This window comes from Garra rufa, chromosome 1 (genome assembly GCF_049309525.1).
Source record: "Garra rufa chromosome 1, GarRuf1.0, whole genome shotgun sequence".
In the NCBI taxonomy this organism is placed as follows: domain Eukaryota; kingdom Metazoa; phylum Chordata; class Actinopteri; order Cypriniformes; family Cyprinidae; genus Garra; species Garra rufa.
The window spans coordinates 46709062-46730319 of record NC_133361.1 but is presented as its reverse complement, the minus strand read 5'-3'; the positions used below and the strand labels follow the sequence as shown (position 1 = coordinate 46730319).

Sequence of the window (21258 nt, the reverse complement as noted above, 5' to 3'; positions counted from 1 at the left end):
CATTACATTTTAAAATATATTAAAATAGAAATATTATTTTAAATTGCATTTTGTGTGTGTGTGTGTATTTTTTATTAAATGAGTGCAAGCTTGGTGAGGTTAATCAACTATTTTCCCCAAACCAAACCTTTGAACGTTACTGCACATAAAAGAAATTTACTATAACATCATGTGCTGGAAAAAATATAATGGTTACAATGTGCAGAACAAGGTGTTTGAGGGGGTGCCCAAGAATTGGAGAAACATAAGTGATACTGGACTGATAGATATTGAAGAAATACTGGAGAATATGTTTCACAGAAAAGTCAAAATCAAATGAGTAACCCAGATTTTATACCTTTGAAGTAGCAATAGTGGAAATAGTGTCTTGAGAAAGCAAAACACTTACTTTGATCATTCTCTGCATCTATATTTTGGCATTATAGAGAACAACGATCAGTAGAATCTCATTAGAGTCTTTGCACAGTAACATTGTTTCCAGTTAGAGAGAAATACATGCTAGGCTCTAAAACATTCGTATACCGTTGACAACTCCGTCTGCTTGACAAACCCCGCCTGCCTTGGTATACAAATAGATTTTTTTTATTCCACTGATATTGATAAATTGACATTAAAATTCCGTCTCGTACAATACCAGCAAGGCAATGAGAATAAGCAATGATATGAGGAAAAAACAAACAAAAACATCAATAACAACGTCTTACAGAACAGCTCTGAGATACAGTTCGATACAATGAACATGGAATGCTCCAGAACCGAAATGGAACAGAACCAATGGAATGATTAAAATCCAAAGCTAAAATGGTCCATAGAATTGTGCTTGGGCTCCTCTCTTCTCTCACTATTCTACAATGCTGTTCTGCTCCTCGCTTGCTAAGTGACTATATAGTTTCTTTTTTTTTTTCCCTTTATGAAGAACAAAATACATCACTATTTTCTCGCATTTTTTTTTAAAAGCAAGAGCAGCAGAACAAAATTACAGTCATATATTCTACGTAATTCTGTAAAGGGCTAGAGGAATGTGAAGGAGCTTAAGTAAATATGTAAGTATTGAAAGGCTCTGTCCTTTACATACAGTTTAAGGAATGTCCAGTCGGAAAAGAAGAGCCTTTTTCAGATTCCAGTTTCAACACATGACGCAAACGGTCAGACGTATGGAATGATAACTGGAATGACCAGAAGTCACATGATCGAGTGCTGTTACGCATAGACCCACAGCCAATGAGATGTGAAACTGTACCGAATACATTACAATTACAAGCTGCAAAGAAGATATGAAACAATGAAAATATATATATATATATATATATATAAAAACATGACAACTGAAGTTCAAACTAGATTCTTTCACAAATTGTCAATGCAACCGATAAGATAAGTGAGTTGAGATGTCTGCGAAGTGCTCTATAGCAGGCCCTAAATATTTTAGAGGCCTGTGTGGTTATGTATTTTGAAGGTTTGTGTGTGTGAGTCTTGCTGAGACTTAAGCGCCACTTGTGACAGCACCTTTCCAGGACTGAGGAACACTTACTAAAGACAGACAGATAGACAGCAAAAGCAAGAGACAGAGAGAAAAAGATGGGCGAAAGTAGTAAATCATTCACTATTTATGCGAGTGCGTGTATGCGCTGTTGCCATGTACGATTACGTACTGAACTATGCTTGTTTTGGATCATTACTGGGTCGTAGAGGCCGACCCCTGATAGGACAGTTAGTGCAGGAAAAGAAGAGGAAAAAGATGAGATCTTGAAAGGTGAGAGATGGCACTCGGCTAATCATCTGCGACTCTGCTGCAACCCACTCTTTTATCTTTTCCACCCTTCCCCCTTTTACTCTCTTATGTTCAGATGGCCTCTACATAGTTGGCCGGCAGCATCCCCTGCTGGCCGGTGCGCTCCACTCTTCCGTACATCCATCCCTCGTCGATCTGCTGCACGTCCATGATCACGTCGCCGTCCAGGAACGACACCTCGTCCTCATCAGCTGCGGTGTAGTCGTACACCGCTCGGTAGCGCTTCTGCAACACACACACGCAAAGAGGTTTGTCAAAAGAAGGGCTTGAAAAGAAGGAGTGTGAAGGACAGTGCGTATAAGAGAGTTTATTACCCCAGAGCTGGGAGGAGGGCCAGCAGCGGCCTGACGCACGGGCTCAGGCTCATAGTGATAGTTCTGAGATGCCGCCGAGGGTTGATATGCTGCGAGAGAACAATGTGTTTATTTTATGACCCATTGAAATTGAGATTTTATTGAAGAAGAGACTAACAGATTGTGTACCTGGGGGTGTGTTTTGCTGAGTGGGTGTCAGTGGGTGCGGAGGATGGCCTTCTCCTCCCATTCGGCTCTTCTCAAAATCCTCATGGTACTTAATCTAAAACACACACACACACACACACACACACACACACACACACACACACACACACACACACACACACACACACACACACACACACACACACACACACACACACACACACACACACACACACACACACACACACACACACACACACACACACACACACACAGTGTCAAAACAGACATACATAAACATACATGCAAACATTAACATTTTTTCTGTGATGTACACTGCCGTTCAAAAGTTTGGGATTTGTACGATGTTTTTTTAAGAAGTCTTTTCTGTTCATCAAGACTGTTATTTGATTAAATTTAAATTTAATATTTATTGTGAAATATTACTGCCATTTAAAATAGTGGTTTTCAATTATAATATACTTTAAAACAGAATTTATTTTGGTGATGGCAAAGCTGAATTTTCTGCATCATTACTCCAGTCTTCAGTGTCACATGATCCAAATCATTCTAATATGCTGATTTATTATCAATGTTGGAAACAGCTGTGCAGCTTAATAATTTTTTTGGAACCTACGATAATTTTTTTTTTTTTTTCAAGATTCTTTAATAAATGTCGGCGCCGTGTTCGAGTCCCAGCTTGTGGACCTCATCCCCCCTCTCTCCTCCACTTAATTTCCTGTCTCACTACTGTCCTATCAATAAAAGGTAAAAACGGCAAAAAATAAATCTTAAAAAAATAGAAAAAAAAAAAAAAGATTCTTTGATAAATAAAATGTTTAAAAGAACAGCATTTATTTAAAACAGATAGAACAGAAAGAAACAGAAAGAAATTAATACTTTTTTGATTCAACAAGGATGTATTAAATTGATAAAAAAGTGATAGTACAGACTTATATTCTTAGAACATGAAATAAATGTTGTTCTTTGTAACTTTTTATTCTCTAAAGAATCCTGAAAGAAGTATCACAGGTTCCAAAAAAAATATTAAGCAGCAACTGTTTCCAACATTGATAATAAATCAGCATATTAGAATGATTTCTGAAGGATCATGTGACACTGAAGACTGGAGTGATGGCTGATGAAAATTCGGCTTCACAGAAATAAATAATATTTTAAAGTATATTAAAAAAAGAAAACTGTTATTTTAAACTGCAACTTCAGAATATTACCTATTTGTAACTAAATAAATGCAACTTTGATGAGCATAAGAGACTTCTTACTAAATAAGTCACCAAAATAATAACAGTCAAAACTGTCATAATTATTTGTTATAAAAAGCAGATGTCTTGGAGCTGTTAGATGGGTTGAAAATTATAAACATACGCAACATATGACTTTCATTTCCAACAAAAAATGTGTACATGAATCATCAAGATAACAGCTGTAAAACTGTCAGCAAAGTATTTGTGTTAATGTTAAATGTTAAATATTTTAATGACATGTTTATTGTAATTAAAAATGTGTAATTTTATAATGTATAATAATTTGTAACATAGCAAAGCTAGTTAAAATGTTGGCAGGGCAAGAACAAAAAATGAACTACTGTTCCAATCAGGCCATTAGAAAAAAAAATTGATTTTGGGACAAATACAAGCATAAATAAATCTAGCTAATGTTTTAAAACATGTTAAATTGATATTGTATGTATCTATTATGCAAATAAAGTAATTTTCGTGATAAGGTGATTGTGCAGGTTTGAAGTCTGTAAGAATTTATGTTTTTCAAGCTTATACTAACTGCATTTATTTGATTATTTGATTAAAAATAGTGTAAAAACAGCTAGTTTAATTTATTCCTGTGATGGCAAAGCTGAACTTCTAGCAACTTTTAGTCTTCAGTGTCGCATGATCATTCAGAAATCATTATAATATGATGATTTGGGGCTCAATAAACATTTCCTATCATTTTCAATGTTAAAACAGTTGTATTGCTTAATATTTTTGTGAATAACACAATACATTTGTAGGATGTGTTTGTAACAATTTCACACTTGCTGAATGAAAAGTATTAAATTTCTTTGAAAAAAAAAAAACTTTGAATAGTAGTGTATGGTGACTTCACTGACAGTGTACTAAAATTAATCATAGTGCACAATGAAGACAACCACACTGCTGTCCATTTTACCGACACACCCTCAACTGAGTGAATTTCTTTCACAGCAGTGGGCACTTTGGGTAAGCGGTTTTGACTGAATTAACTGCAGGAAATTGAGGTGAGGAAGAAAAAAAATAGAATGCATGAGGCATACTGATGCAGTGCTGTCTCATAATTAATCCACTCAGAAAACAGTCCTTCATTTTCTAAAGCGGTGGTTTCAGCAAGAGGTTTTAGTATAATTAAACTTTATTCTGAGCCAGGGTAAGAATTAATAGCAATTCCTGCACCATCCACAAGGTGTCTCCTAAGCCAGAAAATGGAGCGGTCTCTCCCTCTCATACTGACAGGAAATGACATTGCAAAAAGGAAGTTAAGGGACATAAATGTTACCAGGCAACCAGAGCAGATACTTCAGCGAACAGGTGTGGTTTGAAAGAAGAAGAGGAAGGGTGGGACTAAATAAGTGCTCCATCAAGGTCAAATAATTATTACTTCTTGTTAACAACTCATTAAAAAACAATGAGAGGAGATTAAGCTAGATAAACCGTCTGTCTTTCTGTTTCTGGGAGAGTATTAGATAGAGGTTGGGAGGCACACAATAAAAAGCAAATTTAACAGCTAAAAAAAGAAAACCTACGTTGCTGATTTGGTCTTGTGTTTTCTTGATTCTCTGCAGCTCTGGTGTGTCAGCCACAACGCTGAAGCCCTTTCCCTTGTTCTTCTCAAATTCCTCCTTGTAGAGCACCTAAAAAAAACAAGCGCAGAAATTAGTAGCAAATATCCAAGTAATAGTAACTGTTCACCTGTTCACAGGTATACTTCCCTCCTGTATATTATATCAGCATATATGCAAGCTTAGTTAATGGGTAATCGTAAAAACAACTGTTGGCATTATCCACATTCCACAGGGTAAAAAGGCCCTCAAACTGTTATAAAGTGTTTTTTAATCCCTTTTCAAACAATGGTCAGTGAAAGCTGGTGCATACATTCACAATGTTTATTTTTAACCTCAGATGATCAAACTAAATATTATAGGCCATTTTCTGTTTATTTATTTAATATTTTTTGGTCTAAATAGAGTTTAAAACCCTGATTTGTGTGAGTATGTAATTAGCTAGCAATAAATTAATGGTATATTATATCTACCTTTTTCTTGTAAGAGTGGGTGCGGCCATTTGTACATTTTTATGGGTCTCATCCGCGTCCGGCTATTTCTAGCTGTACAGCTTGTTTTGCTGCTTGTTATTGCAAATTGGTGTGTCTTACTATATTATTTTAATGTATTATCTTAATTATGAACACACTGGTTTATAGTGCAAACAGTTTACTATTTACAGCTACTGATAAACTTGCATTTCCCAGAAATTAAATAAGTTTTAAATAAGTTATTAGCTTGTTCCCTTTTTTGTGATGACAACAGAGATAGCAGGCTTTAATGGTTTATCTTTAGGCTTTAATGCAGTCAACACAGTAACATTTGTCAAAACTGAATGAAAAATTTAATTAAATGTCATAATTTTTTTTAGTTTAATTGTTGATGATAGTTTATATTATATACATCTAATAGGTCTCGCTAAAAAACATGGGATTTGTGCCTGTTAATGAGACACCAAAATGTTCTGTGCTTCACATAGTTCTTGCTTACACGAGGGCTTTCATGGGGAGTTCAGTTTGAAACAAGAATGGTTTTCACATTAAAAGTGTGACTACCTGAAGGAGGTGGTCTGAGTTTGGCTGCAGTGGAACTGTGGTACACTTCATGCGAATGTAAAAGCAACTCGGACTCGGGTGTGCACTTGATCAGGAAGTAAAGTAAAACAACTTAGATTTTGGCCGATAACAATGTTGTTAGCTCAACAAAACACTTGTTTAGTTGGGGACATTTTTCCAGCGATATCGTATACTATTTGAACTGAACTGATGATGATATCACTGAATTCATTGATGAACTGCCTTTAACTGAAAATTGATTGTTACAATAATGCGTTACTTACACACTATGGTGCTGTTTAAATACTGTGCAGTTGCTTTGACACAATCTGTATTGTAAAAGGCGCTATATAAATAAAGGTGACTTGACTTGACTTGTAAGGGATGACAGTGTTGATGATTTACCTTGGATATGAGCAAGAGTGAGAGTGCAGTGTAATAATGTATAGGGACTGCAATCAGAGTGGCAAATGAATTGGTTTGTAATTAACTGTTTTCTCAAAACAGTCTGCTTGCAAGCCTTCATGAGAAGCACATGCAGTAAACGCAAGTGTTGTTCACTTTGCTGCACATAACCAAATTAATAAAAAACCACAGCAATATATTGACCCCTGTTCTTTGAAAGGGTTTGAAAGAATCAAATGTGTATGATTTTTTTAGTGCTGTTTCACGGTTGGAGTGCACTGACTAATGCCACAGAAGCATACAGAAATAAGGAATCGATTAGAGTGATTTAAGAGTATGCGAATGCTGATGTGTTATACCTGGCTCTGCATCTTGCTTTGCTGTTTCAGGCGCAGATTCTCCGGAGTGTCTGCAACACTGGTGAATGACGTCTTCGGATAGTGTCTGAAATACACACACACACAGAGGCTTTTTAGTTAACATCAGCATTTGAAATTCAGTGAGGATTTGCAACTAACATCTCAGCATTTCTCCTAGTTGAATAAAAAAAAAAGTATTTTTAATTATTACATACTACCAGTCAAAAGTTTTTGAACAGTAAGATGTTTAATGTTTTTTTTTTTTTTTAATTCTTCTGCTCACCAAGCATTTATTTGATCCAAAGTACATCAAAAACAGTAAAATTTTGAAATATTTTTTACTGTTTTCTATTTGAATATATTTTAAAATGTAATTTATTCCTGTGATTTCAAAGCTGTATTTTTAGCATTATTATTATTATTATTATGCTAAAAACAGCTGAGTGGAATTTTTTCAGGTTTCTTTGATGAATAGAAAGTTCAGAAGAACAGCATTTATCTGAAATAGAAATACTTTGTAACATTATAAATGTCCAAATCATCACTTTTGATCAATTTAAAGCATTCTTACTAAGTAAAAGTATTAATTTCTATTATTTTTCCACCCCCCAAAAGCTTTCACATTACAAAAACGTTTAATTTCAGATAAATGCTGATCTTTGAATCTTTCTATTTATCAAAGAAACCTTAAAAAAAATTACTCAACTGTTTTAAATACTGATAATAATAAAAAAATGTTTCTTGAACAGCAAATCAGCATATTAAAATAATTTCTGAAGGATCATGTGACACTGAAGACTAGAGTAATGATGTTGATTTGATGCAAATTTATCTTTGATCACAATAAAAAGCAGTTATTTTAAATAGTCAAAATATTTCACAATATTACTGTTTTTGCTGTACTTTGGATCAAATAAATGCAGGCCTGGTGAGTAGAAAAGGCTTCTTTAAAAAAAACATAAAAAAAGTTACTGTTTAAAAAGGTAAAACCATTTAGGTTACTTAGTTAAAACTATTAAACTATAAAACTAAAAGCTATTAAATTATTATAATAGTTCAGTAAAACTACATAGCTTTAATTTTATTTTTATAATAATGGGCTTTTTAATTTATGACTACCGGCTACAAGGACGTGTTTTAACCGTGTTGCTGCTAAAGACAAAGATCATGAATTGGTGACTGTAAAGGTGAATGTCCACATTTGCTTATCGCTGATGTCTATGGGGATAGTGAAGACCCAGAAGTGTAATTTATGCCTTGTGTAAACAAGGCAGCTTATTTGTCCTATTTTCACAGACCAACGCAACACAAAATTAGCATGACAGCGACAAACCCAACCACAATCATCCAACGCAACACACAATTAGAGTGCCAGAAATAACAGAGCTGTGCACCAGGCAATACAAATTACAATTACGACATTAACCTATATATGTGACCCTGGACCACAAAACCAGTCTTAAGTCGCTGGGGTATATTTGTAGCAATAGCCAAAAATACATTGTATGGGTCAAAATTATTGATTTTTCTTTTATGTCAAAAATCATTAGGAAATTAAGTAAAGATCATGTTCCATGAAGATTTTTTTGTAAAATTCCTACTGTAAACCTATCAAAATGTAATTTTTGATTAGTAATATGCATTGTTAAGAACTTAATTTGGACAACTTTAAAGGTGATTTTCTCAGTATTTTGATTTTTTTGCAACCTCAGATTCCAGATTTTCAAATAGATGTATCTCGGCCAAATATTGTCCTATCCTATCAAACTATACATCAATAGAAAGCTTATTTATTGAGCTTTCATATGATGTATATATCTCAGTTTTGTAAAATTTAACCTTATGACTGGTTTTGTGGTCCAGGGTCACATATTTGGTAATAAAGTCATCATCATTTTGTATTACAGTCTTAATCATTTAACTACAGTAAGTTAATCATGTACCCTTATAACAGAATAAGTTTGCCACAAAAGGATTTAACAGGGCTGATTCAGAATTCAGATATTAGCAACACATCAACTGAGCCAATCAAAACGTAGTCTGTTCCTGGTTACCACAGGACACCCTGTCTGCTTAGTACACCTACATATAGCACACAGAAGCTGTGTTGCTGCAGGCAACCACCACATAATACAACACATGCTCTGTAAACCAGTGTAAATAAATATAGCCTGATCTAGCATTAACCTTAAAAGGCCACGCCAAAGAATTCATTCATTTCAGGTAGTGGCCTATTAATCAAACGTACTTTTAAACTAGTGCTGTGTTTTGTTTTGTTTTTTGATACACTGTTAGACTGAAAACAAATACTTTTCCTTTAAAGTTTTGGTAATTTTATGTGATTTTGTCATTTCATTTGTATTACTTTTTTAATAATTTATTTGGTTTTATTTTTATTTTAGTTAAGCAATTTTAATACTTCAACTTGAACTTGGAAGTATTTTATTTCAGGACAGCATTTCTGGTTTTCTTGTAATTGTTTTAATTAAAAAGTTTATCATCTAATATTGAAATTGTATTTTATTCCAACTTCATTCCATTTAGCAAAAATGACTTAAATAAACTATGCCAACACTGATGGGCTGATGGCCCAGTTGAGTGTTTCGGTCCAGTTGATGGAGCGGTCACTTGCCCTGTTGGGCTAGTGCTGTGTTGATCATGTACACTACCATTAGCATCATAAAACACATCTACACTATCAGTCAAAAGTTTTTCAACAGTACGATTTTTTATGTTTTTTTAAAGAAGTCTCTTCTGATCACCAAGCCTGCATTTATTTGGTCAAAGTATAACAAAAACACAATAATTTTGAAATATTTTTACCATTTAAAATAACTGTTTTCTATTCGAATCAATTTTAAAATGTAGTTTATTCCTGTGATCAAAGCTACATTTTTAGCATCATTACTCCAGTCTTCAGTGTCACATGATCCTTCAGAAATCATTCTAATATGCTGATTTGCTGTTCAAGAAACATTTATTATTATTATTATCATCAATATTTAAAACAGTTGAGTAGTTTTTTAGGATTCTTTGATGAATAAAAAGATCCAAAGATCAGCATTTATCTGAAATAAAAAGCTTTTGTAACATTATACACTATATCATTCAAAAGCTTGGAGTCAGTGTAATTTTTTTTTAGAAAATAATACTTTAATTTTGGAAAAGATGCTTTATATTAATCAAAAGACATTTATAATGTTACAAAAGATTTCTATTTCAGATAAATGCTGTTATTCTGAACTTTACATTCATCGAAGAAACCTGAAAACATTTTTTACATAAAAAATAAAAAATGTTTTTGAACAGCAAATCAGACTATTAGAATTATTTCTAAAGGATCAAGTGAAGGGAGTAATGATGCTAAAAATTCATCTTAGAAACCACAGGAATAAATTATATTTTAAAATACATTCAAATAGAAATCAGTTATTTTAAATAGTAAAAACTTTCCAAATTGTACTGTTTTTGCTCTACTTTGGATCAAAATAATGCAGGCTTGGTGAGCAGAAAAACTTCTTTAAAAACATAAAAAATCTTACTGTTCAAAAACGTTTGACTAGTAGTGTTTCATGCTCTTAAAAAGCTATAAACATTTGGTTGGGTGTGATGTGTTAAACACTGCTGTTGCAATTTCTGCTGATGTAAATGATTAATATAAAGCTATTTAGCTAACTATTCAAATTGCATAGAGTTGCATTTCAGCTCTGTAAACTCTATTTAATAGCAACTAAAATGAAATATTAGCGATTATAAATATTAGTGATATTATGACTGTCAGTTTGCCCATTTTTAGACACTGTGCCAAGTTTAACAAGTGTAAGTGTGTCAAAAATACATTGACACTTTTTGTGATGGGCTCATTAAAAAAACTGGGCAAGTACAAACATAAACTCCTGACCTGATTGCAATAGCAGTGAAATTTGGTTAATTACCAGTTTCAGCCAATACTATCAGTCAGTATATTGGCTGGCAGTCCAAAACACGATTTTTTTTTTTTTGCCTAAGAGATGTGGTTAGTTCACACTCAAATCACACAGATACAGAGAGGAAAACAAACATAAACAGATAAATGGCACTCAAGCACCCAGACTGATTTCTATGTTAGTATCAGTTAGCAGACAATCCCAACATAGTCCAAGCAAATGCTTTTTTATTTCCGGTGGACGTGTCATGAGACCATCACTCTGAGAAGCAAACAGGCATTTATCTGTGGGATGCAAGAGGAAATTACTTCACCATGCTCACTTACTCAGATTATCTTTGTAATAAGAACTGAGTAAACAGTGGAAGAAGCCGATCTAGAGAGAGGGACAGGCATAAATCACTTGCTAAATAAAGACTAAAATCCTCTGGTGTATTACAAAAGTGTGTGAGAGTGAGAAACAAGGACCTTGAGCACTCACAAGAGCGATGCATTTGCATATTTTGTATGCCGGCTGGTCATCATGACTTTATAAAAGTACTCTAGCCATGTCAAAGCCGCATGCTAGACCGGCTGGTCTGCATTAAAATGCTGCGACTTAAAGTATGAATGGTAACCTTCAAAAAAACAGGAATGCTATAGCTGAGGTATCTGACTCACAAGATGTTTAGTGATCAGAAGTGGATTCCAGAGAAGTGAACTCATTTGTCTATGCATGTATGGGTCATTGTTGTGAAAATAGGAATTTCCCTCCAATACCCTTTCACCGTATGAATGCACAAGTCAGCTACTGTGTTCACAGACGTGACCTTTTCACTATGAACTAACACTAATGAAGACAAATGACAATCAGAAACAATTAAAGTACTACGTTATATAAAAATAGGCTCTGTTTGCTTTCTTAATACATCTTTCTTGTCTTCTTGTGAAAGACTCATTACTGCATGCGTGTCTGAATTTGTATCTTCAAAATGTAACTTCCTCTTCTTTTGAGACACTTTTTCCGCTAACATCATTTAACCCAGGCCAGCTACTGGAAGCTGTTAGACACTTGTCAAACAGACGTTGCTTTAGAAACCTTCTGGCTCAATTTTGATGTGTAACACACTTTTATCTGATTAATTCTTAATGTGTGACCCTGGACCACAAAACCAGCCATAAGGGGTACATTTTTTAAAACATATAAATACGTTTTCCATTGATGTAGGGGTGTGTGATATGGCATTTTTTGATTGTGGACGATAAAAATGTGTCCACGATCTGCTTTTAGAGAAGTATCGTAGTATCGTGTTATTCTATCAGATGTAGTTCTGGCGCCTCCATCTTAATATACAACGCCATACATTCACATCAGTGTACTCAGCAATAGAGTTACGCTCACAGGACACTGCAATTATTCACAATCACAAAAGTACATAATTTGCTTTAAAGTCTTGCTGGTTAAACATGTCATATGCATGCTTTTTCGACATACGCTTTTCCACCTGAAGCGCACGCACACTAAAATCCTGTCAAATAGCGCCTAATTACTTGAGTAGGTTATGTATCATGTCTGACTGCGCTAATACTGTGAAAAGACACAAGGTTTGTTGCAGCTCTTAAAGTGTCCTGTCATTAAAGGGATAGTTCACACAAAAATTCAAATTCTGTCATTATTTACTCACTTACATGCTGTCCCAAACCTGTATTAATTTCTTTCTTGTGCCAAACATAAAATAAGATATTTTGAAGAATGTGGGTAACCAAACAGTAGCTGGTCCCCATTGAATATAATAATAGAAATGACCAAATAGATAATGTTCAACAGAAAAAAAAACTAATTCAGGTTTAAAACAACCTGAAAGTGAGTATAAAAATAAAACACTATGACAGAACTGACATACAGATGACAGTATTTTCATTTTTGGGTGAACTATTCTTTTAAAACAACAAAACATGAAGAGAAAAATCACTCACTACTTTTGGCTGCAGAACTTTAATACAGCTGGCTTTAATAAGATTGTACAATTGATGTATAAAGTGTGTAAGTATATAGTGTTACACTTTTTATATTTATTAATTGAATTTCTGCTAAATACACCTACTGTACCTGAAAAACAAAGCACTGTTTGTTTTATTTGTAAAGTGAATCTTTGTTCTTATTTTTTAATAACAAAGATAAAATAATGACAAAGATTTTTTATCTTGGCTCACTTTGGCCTACATATCTGCCATTCTTTTTTATTTTATACTATGTTATAAAACTTTATACTAATGTTATACAACTATGTTGAAAGGCTTTTTTTTTTTTTAAACAAAAATGAAATTTGTGTGGTTGTACTGCTCAGACAACATACAAAATAGTAAAACCAACATGACAAAGAATCATGATAAAATCGTGAATCGTGATATTTCTGGAAAAAAAAAAGTGTTATGGTATTTTTGCCATATCGCCCACCCCTACATTGATGTATGGTTGGTTATATATATCCTATTAGGATAGGACAGTATTTAGCAGAGATCTGATTTGGCCAACTATCTGAAAATCTGCAATCTGAGGTTGAAAAAAAAAATTAAAAAAAATAATGTATACTATACTATATATACATATATATAAGGAATAATTGACGACGGGCCGTAGAATTCTTAGAAAATGATGCCGTTCCACCTCGGGTGTGCATTATTTTCGCAGAATTCTACGGCCCGAAGTCAATTATTCCGCTTATACTACAGTTACCACACCTCTAGACATCGATCAGATGATATATTTCAAGACATTTGTCCGGTTTTTATCCTTAAAACGCTATTGTGAGTAGAATTAATTTCTTACGCAGCTCATCCAACAGCTTCGTTGCTAGTTCCAAAACGTCATTTTAGACCTAGTTACGACGCTTGAGCCGTTGATAGCAAACTAATGCAGTTAATAATGAAGTTTAGACAGACCGACAGACAAGCAGACGGACGGCAAGAGAGGGGGAGAGAGTTTAAGATCGTAAATTACCTCTCTCAAGTCTGTGTGTCTCTCAAAGGTGACTGGCAGCATCGTCTCTACTGACAGTTAAACTTTAAGTTCATTTTCTTCAAGACCACGCCGTTGTTACCTCACGTGAGAACTGTCATGTCGTTTTTAAGTTGTTTATCGTCATCGTCAGAGATGCGCTAACAACATTAGCGCGAATGCTAACGTGAGTGCTAACTGTATGTGTGTGCGTCTGTGAGTGAGAGAGGGCGAGAGAAATAGAGTATGTGCTTTCCGTACATAATAAAACGTAATATTGTGGAAAAAACATGGACATAATCTGTCGTTTTTATCCTGTTGTTTACCGTATGTATTAGTTTTGCCAGTGTCACTGTAGCTTTTGGTTATTTTGCCGTTTTGGGCTGTAAGGACCTTTGAAATAACTGAAATCGTGTGGCGAAGTGATATAGACATGTACTGCAGTCAAAAGCTGCCTGGAACTACGTTCGCCGTGCGTTTCCCTGAAAATAATGCACACCTCTAGAACGTTCGTCAGCCAATCAGATTTAAGCATTCAACGGCCCTGTAGTATATATATTAGGGGTGGGCATAGATTAATTTTTTTAATCTAGATTAAATCTTGGAATTAATCTAGATTAATCTAGATTAAAATGGCTAATTTGAATTCTGCTGAAGGCATTCAGAATATGTGTGCTACCCAAATAATGACTAAAAGTAAGTCTTCGAGAACGGGCCAGGTGGCGCATTAGATCAGGCGCTCATCTCCTGTTTCCAAAATTCATCACAAACTCCTTGACAATTGCATTTACAACATAATTACCTATACAAACTTGTGTAACCAAGTACTTCTGCGCAAAAGGCTGCACGACGTGCGCGTTGCCGTTAAATACACAGACGCGCACGGGAATGGATAGCCTATCTGCGTGCATAGTCTTCCATTAAACTGCGTTGCTTTTAGAAGCGTCAATTCAGTTATTGCAAATAGTTTAATGTCTTTATTTCGGGATTATCAAATTAAATTATAACTCAAACTTGAGATTTTACTGGGGCACAGCAGATTTTCACTGGGGCACGTGCCCCAGTAAAAAGGGTCTAGCACGCACCTGCCCTGAAGCGGCTTCATAACTGCATCCATGTTTGCACGTCTCATTTGATGTGGTAATTTCACAGAAGTTGAAGACTCGTTCTCGCCCCCTACAGTGCAATTCGACTAGGTATACGTCATCCGCGCTAAAATATCAAGGTGAAAGTCATCAAAGCTTACGTAGTTTAGACCCAGCTCCCAACCCATCTATGAGAATAGATTAACGGCGATATTTTTTTTATCGCCCGATAAGAGTCTCACGTTAACGCAGCACGTTAACGCCGATAACGGCCCACCACTAATATATATATATATATATATATATATATAGAAAGAGAGAGAGAGAGAGAGAGAGAGAGAGAGACAGAGAAAATTGCCTTTAAAGTTGTCCAAATTAAGTTCTTTTGAATGCATATTACTAATCAAAAATTAAGTGTTGATACATTTATGGTAGGAAGTTTACAAAAAATCCTAATGGAACATGATCTTTACTTAATATCCCAAGAATTTTTGACACAAAAGAAAAATAGATAATTTTGACCCATACAATGTATTTTTTGGCTATTGCTACAAATATACCCGTGCTACTTAAGACTGGTTTTGTGGTCCAAGGTCACATATATCAACTCGTGTGTATTTATTTTTTCACATAATTCACTACAATAGGATTGCAAATGGCAATTGTCTAAATGTGCCTACTGCCATACTATATATTATGTAAAAAATGTGAAAAGAGTAGCATGTCTGAATTCATTATATATTTAAAATAGCAATAGTCGAAAAGTGCCCAGATGACTAGTACTTTGAGGAGTTGTGAACCGCAGTGAAGTGATGCAAATTACTCTGGTAGGTCACGTGACACTAAAAACATGGCGGATAAAGCACTAAATAAAATGTACTTTAACAGTCATGAAGTAAGTGTCAAACCAAATACAGTACCTACTAGACTAGTACGCAATTTCATATGCAGCTTGTGACTTTAAAACCACAGTGAAACGGGGGATGTGACTGAATTTATTTTTGTATTATGACACATTTCCAAGTAAATCCAATGAAATTTATTTCATAGTAACTTTATAAATATGTAGCAAAAAGCAGAAATACTCACGCATTACAGTATGGTCTCTTCTCAAAGCCTTTGTAGTTCTTCATGTTTAGAGTCATCTTACAGACTTCACAGCTAAAGCATCCTTTATGCCAGTACTGAAAGAGAGAGACACATGAAGGATTAACACTTTAAAATGTGTTTGTATGGGGAGGCATATGCAAAAGAAATAGGGAAATTGTCTGCAACTGAGCTGTGAAAGATAAAAAGAGCAAATGACACGAAGTCCTTCATATCCCTTAGTGTTGCTAATTCAGTCACTATGGCCGTTACACAGTCTACGCAGTTCGCTCTGAGGATTAAACACAAAAAACAATGGAGTGCTTGTTCTTTGAAAGCACTCGGAAAGAAAAAGAGGAACCGGCACCACGTGTGTCGCAAAAGAAACCAGCTTGAGGTTATGTCCATTTAAAGTAAAGACATGTTTGTTTTTTTTCCTGTGTGGATGCATCCGTTTTAAAGACTTTCTGGCATTGACATTTTATATACACCCATCTGGGCTCAGTGGTTACTGAGTTACATCACCATTTTCCCAGCTTCTTGCAACATAAGGAAAAAAACAGAATGAATGATCCACAAACAAACAACAAATGCTGGGAAACACCCTGACTCCGATAGCTATACACTAAAGTATGTAGCTCTAATTTATGGCAGACTTTGATTACCAGCTTCCTTAGTTAATGTTGACCATGGGAGTGTTTCAGTGATAAGAGACCACACACTTACGCACACACACACACACACACTGAAAATGGACTGGGGGGACTGACCTGACCCGCTACCCTACATTCCATCTATGCAGTCAGTCACGCATGCTAACTGCAATGCGTATAATTTAGATGGTATTTTTGTCTTTCCATATCTAACACTTTCTTACCAGTCAGCTGGAATGTAGTAGTCTGATCACATGAGTATGTGAGCAACAAAATCGTGCATCTGTACTGCACTAGCAAAGAGAGGAAGCTGCTAGCATACACCGTTCATAACCAAAAATATACCAAAAACCCCCACTGACACGTTTCAAAATGCGTTTTAGATATCTAGACAGTTGCTAACGCATTAGAAGAGAAGAAATAGGAAATAATATAAGAAAACAGACCAGAAGAAGCACATGAGAGAGAATCTGAAACAAGGTATAAGAGTTTCATAGTGCATTTCAATGGGATAATTAATAGCACATTCTATCTATAGACTACACATTAAAAATAGATGGCAATTATAGCACACAGTATTGTACTGATGAATAAACGTAAAGCAAAAAGTGGAAAATTGGCAATCAAGTCCTTGAAATGTAATGATTGCAATGATCTCTGCATGGTAGCATTTGTTTTAAACAATAATACAATTTACTAGGGGTGTAACAGTATTATATTATATTGCCATAGCAAATCTGTCTTGATATTATCATGGTCACATGAAAATATGAAACAACAGGTCTTCTGGGCAAAATGTGTCATTTTTAAAATATATTTAAACTTCTTATTCAAACATTAAAAGGTCTTTAAAGTTGTGTTTTGGGCCATTATGCTTTCTGTCAAATGAACTGAAACTGAAAGTGGCACAATATGGCTTAATCCATTCATCAAGTCTGTCTTTGCTGCGCCTTTCAAAAAGTGCGCACTTCGCTTAGGCGATCAGCTCGTGATCCGGTGTTTTCCGCACCTCAGAACGGCTCAGTTCACAGTGAATACTGTGAACTCGTTTATTGCATGTTCTGTGAGTTTAGTGCATTTGAAAACGTAACGGCCACCTTATTTTCAAGGCAGATGATTACCGCATTTCACTAGATTTGTAGTGAGACGCATTTTTGTAAGTCTGTTTTCACTGAAGCTGGAGTTTTCCTTTAAACTAAAACCTCTACTGCTGTTTCTGTCAAAATAAAAGCTTAAACGTGAGGAATGAATTGCTGACAGCTAGCGGTTTAAATGGGTAAAACTAATACCTCTTTCAAGTGTAGAATTTAGGAAATAAGTATTGTAATTTAGTATTGTAAAGCAAAATAACATACATTTGAAATATTCATTTTCATTTATTTTATAGTGCAGTTGTTTTACAATATATGGCTACTGTCATAGGAGCAACAATAATATACAATTGTTATTTTTATTATATTTTATTTTGTTTGGCTTTCTAAAACACCAGTGCGAATATAATTTAGACTGAGACAGTATATCACAAATAAAAAGAGGGTTGAGTCCCCATTAAAGTTCAGGCACAAGACTTTTTTCTGACCTAAGTTTTCTTAGTTAAGAACATGGGTTGGAGCTCTTCATTTTAAACTCTCAAAGTGCATTAGATAGAATGATTTAACTTTAAATTATTGTTTTCCAAGTCTTCATTTGTCTTTTTTTCTTTCTAAATATTAAAATTAATATTACATTGTGGACTTATATTGACAATACTATTGTATCATAAGATTTTAACATTGTTACATCCCTATATAGTGCACAATATTTTACTGATGGATTCATGTAAAAATATTATGGAAAATTGGCAATCACATCCTTGAAAGTGACTAAGGTTATTTGTAGCACACTGTATCAGAGATTTTCTGCAATCTCTGTATCGCAGCATCCTTGCATTATACAAAAACCATCCATTTTAAACCCAATAATACAACTTACCCATAAAAGCATTACTGTGACTGTGATATTCAGTTACACCACCATTCAAAGGTCAGTACAATTTTTCATGTTTTCAATTTCAAGTAGCTTATGCTCACTGAGGCTGATATATTTATTCAAAAATACAGTAAAACAGTAATACTGTGAATTATTATTACAATTTAAAACAACTGATTTCTAGTTTAATATATTTTAAAATGTCATTTATTCCTGTAATGCAAAGCTGAATTTTCAGCATCATGACTCCAGTCTTCAGTTTCATGTGATTCTTCAGAAATCATTCTTATATGATGATTTGATGCTCTTTATCAATGTTTAAAACAGTTAGTTAACATTTTTGTGGAAACTTTTTTTCAGGTTTTTTAGAAAATAAATATTTTGTAACCTTATCAATAGCTTTACTGCCATTTTTAATCAATATAATGCCATCTAGCTGAATAAAAGTATTAATTTCTACCAATTAAACAAATCTTACTAACTGAAGGTATTTTACAGTGTTTTTCTTTTTGAAGCGTGAGAGTCACTATCTAGTGCTATTATCTGGACAAGAGCTGTCTGGACATTTTGCTCAACTTCTCTTTCTGTGTGCCACGACAAAACCTGCTTTTTGAACAACACAAGAACATATTCATTTTTGGGGGGCCCTCTCCCTTAAAATGCCACATAAGTGCTACCTCCCCGGACCACCTCTCTTGGGTGCGGTTCTTCTGAGATGTTCTCCAGAGTGACAGCTGATGAGCTCAAGCACCGAAGCAGACTGACAAGCCATAGTTGGCCTCTCTTCGAGCCGAGGAAAGCGTTGGCATGCCTCGACAAAGCGACAATATGAAGCAACTTATGCGAAACCCTTTAGCTCCAGGCAATGAATGGGAACCAACTTGTGTACGTGTGTGGGGGTCAGTGGTGTTTTTGTCAACATTTGTGGGAGGTGTGCCATCAAAACGCCCCCACGTTTACTCTTACATAAACTTGCACGTCTCATTCAGGTCTGTATAGTCATTCCTCACGCTGCTTCTTCGTTCAAGGCCAATCGATTAATGTGCTTTTAACGTCCATTACAGGCGTTATCACTCCGCCCCAGTTTCTCTCCCGAGCAAATACTTGCGCTGCATGAAAATAAAAGACGGCGACCCCACCCCTCTGGAGCATCTAAAGCAATTCAGAAACTCAAGATTTCACCACACTCTCAGCGAGAGCGATAAGGATATGGGTTAAGAGGGGGTGGGGTCTTCATATAAAACCTTTCACAAGCGTGTCGAGCAGCAACACTTCCTCTGACCAGTTGGTAAACATGCATAGATGTGCACATCATCTAAATACAAGGCCCGGCTGATAAAGCTTGGACGAAATTTCAAGAATGCGTGTAACATTTTCTCTAAAATCGTATGTTTTTTTTACAGGCCTCCGCGAAGTTGCACATCTGCAAAGCTGGCTTGATAACAAAAAACGAGATCGTGTAATGGAGCAACCCAAGCAGTTTTGGGGTTGTTTTTAGTAGGGTGCAATAATAACGCCAAGAAATGTTAGCTTTCAACATGACTTGGGCTGTTTTGGGTTTTTCGGGTCCGTCCATGTCGCCCACAGGACAGACTGACACGTCATAAACAAACCTCCTCCTCTTCGCGACAGAGGCCACGAACAAGCTTCTGCCGATGGTTTGAAAAATAACGACTCCCGCCGGACATTTCAATCGATATCACATAATATTCACACCGTGAAAATAAATAAATGATAGACAACTTGTAGCGTGTTGTGAAGTTAGCACAATCAACGCTTTTCATTACTAGCCCGTTCGCTTAACGTTTCACGTTTCCGCTCTGCCCACATTCTCAACAGTCACCATCGGAAATGGTCTCTTTTGAGCAACATTTTTTAAAATATGTGTTATACACAACCAGAGCCGTATATACCCTATTCTCACAGCCAGAGGTGTAAGCTTTGCTAGCGTATGCTAAGTTTCGCTTAGCCTTCCTTACCTTGTCAAGGCAATTCACTTTTTCCGTGGGATACACCACTCGATTACATCTGCCACACAGTGGATTCATTTTGGAGGAATTGTGCGGCGACGGAATGAGATGAAGAAACGATCCGCGGAGCACTGTTTGGGTTGATAAAGAGCGAGAGGTGTGGATCGCTAGCCGTTGATGAGTCCAGTTCGCACCGCTGGCTGTCAGCGAACGAATCAGACACGGAAGGCGCGCTCACGGCACTGCCGCTGTGTCCTGCTGCGCGCTCCCGCGCTGAGATAAGCAAGGGCATTCAGCGGAAGACTTTAACTCTTGAATATTTCTTGAATTATTCAGCATTTGAATTTAAAGAAACGCCTTGCTCATGAGTTAGACTGACTAAAGCGTATCGCATCTTGCGTTTATATTCAGTTTAAGCTGTTTTAAACCCACATCATGAACCGGATGTTACATATTGGGAGTGTACCTGCACTCACACTGCCTTTTAAGTCAAACTGTCACCTTTTAGTATAAACACTGATAATAGAACCGTTTTAAATAATGTGCGTTGAGCATATTCAAACTTTGAGTAATGGTAAAACAGCTAAGCTAACTTTTTAACATCATGGCGTCTTTGCTGCTGTTTGTTCATGTAAATCAGTTTGCACACAAGTCGTTCACATTCTATCCAAAGCAGTCAAACACACCATTGTTTCAGTTTCGAATCG

The 21258-nt window shown here is 35.5% G+C and overlaps 1 protein-coding gene across 1 annotated transcript; it reads right to left on the bottom strand.

Moving 5' to 3' along the window:
- Positions 1-560: 560 nt before the first annotated feature.
- lasp1 (LIM and SH3 protein 1) lies at positions 561-20790 on the bottom strand. Its single transcript, XM_073841609.1, has 7 exons — positions 20561-20790; positions 15964-16058; positions 6888-6972; positions 5051-5158; positions 2275-2368; positions 2107-2195; positions 561-2017 (listed from the first exon to the last, which is right to left on the bottom strand). The coding sequence occupies exons 1-7, from the start codon at positions 20627-20629 to the stop codon at positions 1844-1846; spliced, it is 714 nt and encodes a 237-aa protein (XP_073697710.1). The 5' UTR covers positions 20630-20790; the 3' UTR covers positions 561-1843.
- Between the last annotated feature and the right edge of the window lie 468 nt (positions 20791-21258).